The following is an 11,105-nucleotide window of genomic DNA, read 5'->3' as shown; positions in this document are numbered from 1 at the left end:
CAAGATTAATTTATTTATGATATAATGATCTAATTAAGACTTATAATATTTAAAAAAATATTGTATTAATTTTTTTAATACTAATTTTATTTTAATATTAGATAAAAATTAATTGTAATTAAAAACATGTAAAGTATATTTTATCACAAAGTTTTTAATAATCTATATGCTTTATGCAAACATAAATATGACATGTGTCGAAATATCAAAATAAATGCATGTGTTTGAGAATGAGAGACCTTTTTTAATACAATAAAATATCTGAAATATTTCCAGTGAATAATTTGCTTACTTACTCTTGCCTATTTTGAAGCGTGCTCATATTTTCCCGGTACGGTAAAATTGATGTGTTTACTGCCAAGAAGACGTAGATTCTGACTGAGTGTCGAATATACGTAAACTAACGAGTACAAACATTTCCTGAAAATTCACTGCAACCCAAAACACTGCACGTGCGACAACAAGCAACAGGCTTGCGTGCGGACTCGGCCTTTGGGACAATGCTTGCATTGTCTCCAAGTGCGCCGCATCTGGTCGATCGCATCGGAAAAAACGACCACGCCCCTTCATCTAGCCAGAAGAGGTGACCAATAGTAAGGGCTCCCCACTTCCGACACTTTCCCGATTAGCACATTCGGGACTGAGTCCGGAAGGAAGTGGAACTGAAGGCGTGCATAATTCATCATGCTGCCCAAGGTCACTTCTGATTGGACAATTGAAAGAAGAAGGGGTCCCAAGTGGAACTGGGTCAGTGAACTATTTAAGAAGGAAAATGTACTGTACCACCACTTCTCTTTCCAAATACTTCTTACAGTATAAGGACAAGTCACTACTTACTTCTTCCAAATACTTCTCACAGTTGAAGGATAAGTCACGACCTACTCTCACGGAGGAGGACCGGAGAGACAAGTCGTTTATCTAGCTGAATTTTAATAAGAAGTTCTTTATACGATTGTGAATTAGTGTACAGTTGAATTGATCTCATCAAGACTGGATTGCATAGGACCTGACCACTTCTAATCTCAGTTGGAGATAAGGAAGAACCAAAGAGTTGCAACATTGCAAGGGAACATCATAACAAGCCACCGAAGATAGACTGGAAAATCACGATACACCGCAAGTAAGTCCTTACAGCTAGTAATGATTCTTGATTTCTCGGCTTATGTAGAAGACGGACGGATTAAAGTCCAACTACGGAAGCTTCCCGGACATACTCTAGAACAAGACCAGCTACAAAAGCCACAATGGTTTCTCAATCCCTCCAACTATAAGTTGTTCCCGCCACAGATGGCGCACAGCTTCGCATAACCTCCATTTAGGCTCTCTCACGACCGATATTTAGAGGCAACTGCACACGTGTTGAGGTAGAACACAATAACATTGCAGTGTTCGATCAGAGCACTACATCACCATAACCTCTTAGTGATAATATTCAATAGATAATAACCTACTTCTGTTTATAGTAAATATATATCAACACCACAAGATTATTAAGAAATATAAGGATCATTTGTAATTTCACCAAAGTAAATAATCCCCATTGGAAATAAAGTAAAATAAATTGATTAAACAGTAATAATAAAGACCTGTGTTAATTATTGAATCGATACATTAACCCTTTACTTGCCCGGCAACCCCACACAACATCTAGTGGGTTTTTTTCGTTCTAAGTTGATTTGTGGAATTATTTTCCGAACAGCATGTAATAATTAAAAACTTAATTTTTGATATTAAAGACGTGTGAAATTCATTAATATTCAATGCTAATAGTACAATAAATATAATTATTAAGAATTATTTTCTACGTTTTCTTTATTATACAATTGCTGTATAATGAAATCATTGTTTTTATGTTAATATTACCGATTAAAAAATTTAAAACGATTACATAGATAACTAATCAGCATAACTAAAATTAACCAGCTCGCATTACTGGAAAAAGATTACAACAACCCACCTCCAAAATGAATATATTATTTATCGTATGTGTGCATATAATAATTGTTATACATTTTATTGAAATCAAGAATAAATAAATAAATAATATATTCTTAATAATATAATTTGAAAGTAATTTTAAAAAATATATAATTCAAATAGCAAAATATCAAAAATTATTTATATTTTATATTTTTATTATATTTCATTTTATTTGGAACTTTAGAATAAGAATCTAAACATAACATAGATAAGTAAATATTGAATACATTTATAACTTATTTACTTTTAAATATTTTTTTATGCATTAGAACGTATTGTTTTTATTGTCTAATATTATTGAGCTCAAATTAAAGAGTTAAATATTTTAATCAATGTTTTAAAAAAGTAAAATACTATATATTTACTGAAAAACGGAAGCAAAATAAAAAAATACAAGTAAAATATATTACGTAAATGAAATTATTTTTAATGTTTTAAAAAGGCATGTGTAAGTTCTTTTAAAAATTTGAGATACTTTAAATATATATTAAATTTGAATTAAAAATAATTAAGTACATTTTAAAAAATTAACAATAAGCAATAAACAAACTGGAAAATAATCCATTCTTCATCGAACGAAACAAAAAATAATACTTTTATTTGGAATTTTATGCATACTATATAATAAAATCTGAAAACTAACGATTTACATAAAAAATAAGCATTCTTAAGAAAAATTATTAAAATATTTAGCAAGGTATAGTTTAGTTTAACGTTACAATTTGAAAATCTAAAAATTTCGTCACTGACATAAAAAGTTTAGGTAATCGTTCTTTCTTTTTTTTCTAATTATATAATTCAATTCAAGGATCGAAATTTAATAAAATTAGTAATGATAAAGAAAGAATATCCTATGGAATGAATCAAGTTTTTCTTTTGTTTAATATAAATAAATTCTTCCATATTAAACAAGTATATGAATAAAAAATCAAAATACAGTTTTGGCAATAAATACTTCAGTAAACATTATAGAATACTACCATAAATATGTATTTGAATAATTTATAAAAAATATAAATCTTTATTACCAGAAAGAATTTATAAGAAAAGGATTTTAAGAAATTTATTTACGAAATTTTTTATTTGAATTTATTTACTTTTCTATATTTTTCAATTTTTAAATATTAATACGAATTCATATTTATTTGGAAATATTATTTTAAAATAAAATACCTTTTATATCAAAATTAAAGTACTTATTTTCTAACTTATGGAAGAAGATTACATATTACATCACATATTAGATTACATTAATAACAAATCTTAAAACTGAATGAAAAAATTTCAATTGTATAATTCATATATTTACAAAAAATATTTAAATTATTTGTATTATATTATATGGAAAATCAAATTAGTTTATTAATAGTTGACTCTATAAATAACATTTCTGCATCACCACAAATTTGAATTTATAAATTGTATCAATATATTTAAACAATTCATTTTTAAGAAATTTTACAGATTTTAACAAATTTTACAAATTTAAAAAAAAAAAAGTTTTATACTATTCATGAAAAAATAATAGAGTGGATAAATAAATTATTAGTCTTTCATATGAATGTAATAAAATTGTGGTTAATTGTATAATTATGGATTTGGTCGGATATTGGTTGGATTTTGAAACTTATTTCAGGACTAATATTTCTTCCTCATTATCGTAATTTAAAGAACATTTTTTATATAATTTGCAAAGACACTAGTAATTTATCAATATTTTTTTCATTGATATTAAATAATTAAAGGTATTTATGTGAATTTGAATCCTATTCATTTATTTTATATTCAATACTGAACCACGTAAACACAAGTACATTTAACGTAATTAACCTTCTATGCCATCACAACATAAAAATATAATTTATTTCATCTTGGTAATTTTATAAAAATTCTATAAAAGTCCTTTACAATAAGTTTTAGAAGTCTACTGAAAAATGTTTACAATTATTAGTTAACGACTTAACAATGGTTTATTTTCATATATGAATATTATAATTAGTATGAAAAATTCGGTGCTTTTAATTTATAAACCATTTATTTGTATATAAATATTTTTAAAACAATCCTTTTAATAAATTTTTATTATTTTGAAATGCTTATATTTCAAAATTGTATGTTAATTATATGCAGTAGATATGCTTAAACAACTATTTCATTAAAGATAAAGAATATATAACCAAAATAAAGATGAAAAAATAAATTTTAAACGTTTTAGTACATATTATAGTAACTAATGTTAAAATAATTAAAATAGATTTATTGATTATTATTATAACAAAAGTAATAAACTAAATTTTTTTTAACATTCTGTAAAGTAATTTTATTTTAGATAAAATAAATTTCAAATAAATATTGAAATAAATTTATTTTACGTGTCAATATTCTTAAGCTAAATAAATATAGGCAGACTTAAATATATATGAGAATATTATAAATTGGTTAATTTCTATATCAGTTACATTTGATCTATTTACAAAATATAAAAAAAAATGTAGTCTTGTAATATTACAAATTAAGAAAAGCAGAAAGTTTTTGTTCAAAATTAATTAAAACGAAAAAAATATAGAATTAAAATAAAATGCTAAAAAGTTGTAAATGTATTCAATTAATATACCACTAAAAATTGTATTAAAATTAAAAATTTACATACCAACCGTTATGTATGAAATCGTTTAATATGGGTATGCAGTTGTTTTGTTTTTATTATGATTATTATTTGCTGACATGAACCGAGAACGTGAAAATTAGAACAAATGCATCAGTAACTGTTTATCAGTCGTCAAATCGGTTGTCACTCAAATCCAAGTGAAATAAATTACGTTATAATTTTACCTTATTCGTAAGTTCATTCTAGTTGATTTATCTTATTAAATCAACGATATCATCCGTTAATTGAACGCAGTGACGAGGAGTATCGCGGTTAAGCGACCAATCATTTGTCAAAGATTACGAAAAATCGTTCAGCCGTGGATCATCTAAGCGAAACAGGCGGAACCGTGGTCAACAAGACCCGGAAATCCCGACGTAGGAGAGCCAGGAACTCTACTACTGAGACCAAAGTATGCTGTATTTGAAATCGATCTTTATTATTAAAACAAAAATCTTTTTCCACTCATTTTACACTCTTATTGTCGCACAACCAATATTTATAACGAAATTTTTATTTTAATAAAAATTTATAATAAATTTTCCTATTCATTAAACATTTTTTTTCTATAGAATATATTCATATAATCGTGAATTTAAACTTATATTTTAGAAAAATAATTCAAATATTATTATAAGAATATTTTTTTGTTTTTAATTGTTGGTCCAGTATGAAGTAGTTAGTAGTTAAAATCATACTGCTTTTTTTTTAATTTCAATTATTATAGCACATTTAATATTCATTTCAGGCAATATTAATTAATTATATGTTATTGTTATTGAAATTGTATAAAATTTCTTCCAATAGTAACAATATAAAATTTGATATTAAGAATGTAAAATCATTTTTAAAAAATTTAATATCAAATTTAAATAAATAAAATTTACATGTTTAAAATAATTTAATAACATATAAGTGCATAATTTATTTATTTGTAATATACAAATTTAACATTAAAAAGTATAAATGATTACTATTTATTTATATTAATTGCTTGTTATTTGCAGGAAAGAATTTGAAGTTAGTCTATTAATTTTATAAATATTGTTTTATTGGCATAACTAGATTACCAAATTATATCACTGGAGTATTTTAAAATTTATATTTTCTTAAATAATATTCATATAATGAAAAAGTAGTTACAATTAACAATAAAAAATAATTAAGTTAATTAATAATTAATTATATTAATTATTATTTCATAATTTTAGTTATGATTAATTATATAGAAAATAAAATATAAACTTAAAGTTTAAACTAAACCATATATTAAAATTATATTACTCAAATACTGTGAATCATAAAAAGCATTAAACATATTTTTTTTAATTACTTAATTATTTTAATGTTTTGTACAGATGTACAGATATTGAATACAGTTCTTTTCAAAATTTTTAAATGTAATTTAAATTAAAAATGAAATATTTTGATTTAAAACTTAAATATATAATTTTCAACTAGTTAATAATGAAAAAAATTTTAAATTAAAATAGTTTCAAATAATTATAACAAAACAAAATTATTTTATTTGCGGGTTAACAACATGAATTATTGTAGAAAAAAACATTGGCCACTTCTATGGATTATCGCAAAGAAGCCCAAAAGAATCTTAGCCAAATATCCTGTTCCTCGGCACCATTACCTAGTTCATCTTTGACAACCCTTCAATGTTTAACTCCAACTCCACTTCGTACTAGATCACTTCTAACAACCCATACATATCATGTTCAGCCCGAAGAAACTAATTTTCATGTAAATCTTTTCTAATGAAATAATTTAATTTAATTTTATATTAATTGATAATCTTATATTATTTAGAGATACACTGAATTCAGCAAGTACTTAGAGACTCCTCCTTCTGAACAATGGGGAAGCTTAGTTGGAAATGGATTTTCAACTGGTCTTAATTCATTATGGAGGCAACCAAGAAATACAAAACAAATCGTACCACCGCAATATTATACTGCAGAGGATGCTTGCATTTTCACAGACAACTGGAGACATGAAACAGAAACTGGCATTGGTGGAGCAATGACAACACCACATGGAACGATTTCACTTAGATTACACAGCAAAATAAGGGTTGACATGACTATTGATCGTGCTGTGAGAGTAATCAATTTCAAAGTACGTTACTATTATTAATTTAAAAAATAAATCAAATTTTGTAACAATTTCATTAATGAAACTTAATTTTTTTAATAAAATAATTATACTTTTATTATAGATTAATTCATAAAACTTTTTTATAACAAGAATATTTTGTTAATTATTTAAAACAATATTAAGTAGGTGAAAATATTAATATTACAAATAAAAACATGTACTGTTAAAAAAATATATATATATTCTAATTTATTATATTTTAACTATCATAAATATTTTAATCACAATCTATAATTTTTTTACTTGTAATTATTCAAATTACAATAATTTTCTTTATGTTGTAAAATATTTTGAAGTGATATAAAAGGTTGATTTCAACGAAATTCAAATAATAAATAACTTTAATTAGCTTAAGCTTATAATGCATATGACAAAGCAGTGTTCTAAAAACTATTATATTTTACTTTATTTGACCAAATATCACATAAATGCACACTACTAAAAAAAGGATATTTAACTTTACAGTTTAAATTTAATTTTACATTTACTTAATATATATACATATTACTATATGTATTTTAAATTTTTTAAAATTGAATATATCATTTATTAACAAAATATAAATTATAAATACAAAGTAACTACAAAATAAATACTAGATTATACGATATATGAGGAAAATTATAAAATAATAGACTTTGTTTATTATATAATAAATAAATATAAAAATCAACATTGATTATAGAATTATTTTGTAAAATTTTAATTATTATTTTTATTTATTTATTTTACTATTATTAAATATATTATCATGATATTTCATTATTTCAATTCATAAATAAGTATATTAAAGTTACAATATCAACTCACAGATATTTTTATATTGAAAGAAAATAATTCTTCTATTTATAATCGCAATAAATTTTAATTTTTAAAATTAACTGAAAATTGAATTTTTCGATTAATAATTAAAAACAAAAAAATTGGAATAAAATTCGTTTATAAATTATAAAATATGAAATAATTGATGCCAATCAAAAAATTGAATTTATGAGTTTTGATATATTTTAATACTTTATTATTGCTTTAAAATTATTTTAATTTTATAAATAATGACTAAGAACATGGAAATACTAAACTGCATTATGTTTTAAAAGTAAAAATTTGACTTGCTGAAGACAATAATTTAAAAAATTTAATATTAAAAGTATAAAATTTAAAAATTAATTATAAATGTTATTAATTCAAAGTTTAGGACATTTAATGGATGACATGGCATGTTTAATTATATAAAATTTTTAATGAAAAATTATATTTAATATAAACAAAAATTATATAAGAAACTATCTGGTTCTGGTTCTTGGATTATGTGCAATTAAAAACTTGTAAATAAAATAAAATTTTATTATAAATAAGGTAGAATGAAATATATTTCTTAATAGTAAAATATTTAAATTAAATAAAATCGTAATCAACTTATTATTTTTCATTACATAATATTATACATTCATGTTTGTTTAGCAGCTATTATAATATAAAGTTATATATCCTTTGTAATAATAAAACTTACTTTTTGCACAGAACAATATTGTACTTTCATTAAGTGATTCTGGTTTTGCTTCGGCATTACTTCATCCCAATGGCAGAATGTATCAACATGGATCTCGTGTAGAAATCTTGGCTCATGATGTTCATGGAAACAACAAGTTTGTTGAGATTCTAATCTGTAATTAAAAAAATATTAAACTATGAAAATATATGTAATTATTAGGTATGCTAAAATGTGGTACAAGGGTGTTAGTTTTACTTCAGAGCAGTGTGCTCTTGTTTATTTAGTTGATGCTGCTGGAACTAGAACTACAACAGATTCATTTTCAGATATGAGTCAGGTCAATATATATATTCACAACAAATATTATTCATTAATATATAAATGAATCATATAAGTTTTCAATATATCAATTACGTTTTAGGATTTTTCAGTTAAAGTTTTTTATGATCAATCAAAACATGGGCCGGCCTGTATTCAAGAAGCAGCAGGGGCTTTGTCTGCTGGTCAATACTGGTTAACTGATGAAGGTGTAGAAAATTGGATTATCAATAATGTTCGGATTTCACAGACTCCAGATGGACTTGTTAGGTACTTTTTTAATAAATTAGTAATAATATTTGCAATATTTAACATTAAAAATATTTAAATTATATTAATACTAATTAGTATTTAAGTAAAATATTAATGATACAAATAAAAAATCATTATATTGAATTAAATTTAAAACACATTATGCATAATAATTTAATAATTAGTTAATAATTTTTATATTTAGAACTTATTAAGAATATAATTTAGTATTCTTGAATTTTTATAATTCATTATTTATCTTCTCATTAAAAGGTTAAAGTAAGTAAAACAATCCCAAATATAATAAATTTTATTAATAAAACATTATTACTAATTATAATTAAATAATTTATTATTATATTTAAACATAATATTTTATTTTTATCAAAATTATTTTAGGATTGCTCGGAATAGTAACAAGTATCAATTACGAACATCTCCAAGTAATGGAACAGCATCATTGACAACGCCATTTTTACATTGTACAGCATCGTTAGGCCAAACTTCTCATTTATTTGTGAAAAGAGGTGAACGACGGATGCATTATGATTGTACCAGTTTTATAGTGAGAAATGCCGGTCATAGTGCGGGTTTTGATAATAATCAGCTAAAAGTTTTTTAAATGAGAAAAGGTTTATGCCTTACTATAATTTTTTTTGTAGAATGTCAGTAATTGTCTATAATTTTCAATCCCCATTTACATTTAACAATTATTATTGAATATTATAATTGAAAGATATAATCTTTAGTATATTTTTAAAATAATTACCTTATTCCATATGAAAATAATTTTCAATTTATTTCAAGGTATATATACATTTATTAATTTAATAAATACTGTTAATATAAAATAAACATTCAAAATTTTGAAAACTTAGACTTTAATTGATTTTCAATTTTTTGTTTAGTGATTAATTATAGTCAAATTAATTTAAATATTGAATAATCCTTTTAACAAATCATTCCAATTTCAGTTTATAACGTCTTTTTACTAATGTTGCATTTATATTATGTAAAGAATTAAATAGCACAAAAAATACTAACATATTATTGGGACATGTCATCATTAGAACCTTTTTTAAAATATTTAGATTCACTATAATTTTCTTGTTTTTTTTTTATGAATATTATCATCTTCATTTTCACCAAAATTTTTAGGAAGATTTGAATCATTTGATTTAACATAGGCAAATTCTATATCCATATCATCAGAAGAAGAATCTGTATCAAAACCATGCCCTAATTTTGGTCTAATTTTATCATCAAAATTATATCTAAAAACAAAGTAAAAGACCGAATACATATCACATTTATCAAGTAGATATTTACATTATAATAAAATAACATACTTATTTTTTTCTGTCCTATTATACAATGCTACTTTAATGTTTTTCCGTAGTCCTGTTAATGTTTGCTTTTTTTCTTTTAATGTATCAATTTTATTTAAGATTTCTCCCATAAAATTTTTATCAAAAAGTTGTAATTTATTTATAGATGGTGTATTATTCAATATCTTTATTTTTTGTTCATCATAAACTTTACTTATATTTTGAATCCTAAGAAATTCCCCTTGTTCAATTTCATCAATAATTTTTGGTAGAATAGAATATGGATTGTCGAATGGAAGTTCTTGGCGAAATTTAAAATTTTTTTCTAATCCATACTGAAATATAGTAATATTTATAGTTTTTATAGAGTGGTATATATAAATGAATATTTAAATGATAAGGATTCTTACTTCACTTTCAAATAAATTATAATGAAAAGCATTATCCATTACCAATTTAACAAAAATATATGATGCATCATATAATTTTTCATCCTTACTCTGCTGATATAAATCTAAAAATCTTTGCCATTCTTTAGATGTAACTTGAATTTTTACATTTTCAATTGGTATTTTATAATATAGTCCATATAACAGATAAAGTCCACTAACTTGATCTAAAATATCAGTTGGTAATAATAAAAATTGTTTTGCAATATTAAGTGATTCTTCGCAAAATTCTAACATTTCTGCATAATTTTTTCTATATCTAAAATTTGATCGAATTGAAAGTATAAAATTATTTAAATAATATAATACTTAAAATAAATATAATTCTTAATTCTACTTACAAAAAAATTAATGAAAATTTCATTTCTTTCCAAATCTTACAAAACAAATCAAACTTAATACTTGAATAACTTTTGAAGGTTGACATTAATTTAATACAATCTTCATGAAATCCACAAGATAAATATGATATA

The 11,105-nt window shown here is 23.1% G+C and overlaps 2 protein-coding genes across 2 annotated transcripts; one reads left to right on the top strand and one right to left on the bottom strand.

The window, feature by feature from the left end:
- The first annotated feature begins 4,657 nt into the window (after positions 1 to 4,657).
- Positions 4,658 to 9,526, top strand: fest (wurstfest). The gene is made up of 8 exons (XM_011505047.1): positions 4,658 to 4,661; positions 4,906 to 5,039; positions 6,185 to 6,379; positions 6,446 to 6,754; positions 8,315 to 8,439; positions 8,505 to 8,622; positions 8,707 to 8,873; positions 9,255 to 9,526. Exons 1-8 carry the CDS (start codon positions 4,658 to 4,660, stop codon positions 9,475 to 9,477), a joined length of 1,275 nt encoding a protein of 424 aa, XP_011503349.1. The 3' UTR covers positions 9,478 to 9,526.
- Pbp45 (proximal sequence element A Pbp45) lies at positions 8,379 to 11,105 on the bottom strand. Its single transcript, XM_011504989.1, has 5 exons — positions 10,974 to 11,105; positions 10,594 to 10,891; positions 10,205 to 10,518; positions 9,900 to 10,129; positions 8,379 to 8,457 (listed from the first exon to the last, which is right to left on the bottom strand). Exons 1-4 carry the CDS (start codon positions 11,057 to 11,059, stop codon positions 9,952 to 9,954), a joined length of 876 nt encoding a protein of 291 aa, XP_011503291.1. The 5' UTR covers positions 11,060 to 11,105; the 3' UTR covers positions 8,379 to 8,457; positions 9,900 to 9,951.

This window comes from Ceratosolen solmsi, unplaced genomic scaffold, assembly GCF_000503995.2.
Source record: "Ceratosolen solmsi marchali unplaced genomic scaffold, CerSol_1.0 scaffold49, whole genome shotgun sequence".
Taxonomy (NCBI): Eukaryota; Metazoa; Arthropoda; class Insecta; order Hymenoptera; family Agaonidae; genus Ceratosolen; species Ceratosolen solmsi.
The sequence above is the reverse complement of the archived record's forward strand: the minus strand, read 5'-3'. Positions and strand labels throughout refer to the sequence as shown.

What these genes read in the sequence shown, in the direction of transcription:
- fest (XM_011505047.1), top strand. An exon ending in ACTCTACTACTGAGACCAAA is followed by an intron (nt 5,040 to 6,184) that starts GTATGCTGTATT and finishes GAATTATTGTAG; the next exon opens with AAAAAAACATTGGCCACTTC. An exon ending in TGAGAGTAATCAATTTCAAA is followed by an intron (nt 6,755 to 8,314) that starts GTACGTTACTAT and finishes CTTTTTGCACAG; the next exon opens with AACAATATTGTACTTTCATT.
- Pbp45 (XM_011504989.1), bottom strand. Translation starts at nt 11,059, where the DNA reads ATGTCAACCTTCAAAAGTTATTCAAGTATTAAGTTTGATTTGTTTTGT. An exon ending in ATAATTTATTTGAAAGTGAA is followed by an intron (nt 10,519 to 10,593) that starts GTAAGAATCCTT and finishes ACTATATTTCAG; the next exon opens with TATGGATTAGAAAAAAATTT. An exon ending in AATAGGACAGAAAAAAATAA is followed by an intron (nt 10,130 to 10,204) that starts GTATGTTATTTT and finishes CTTTGTTTTTAG; the next exon opens with ATATAATTTTGATGATAAAA.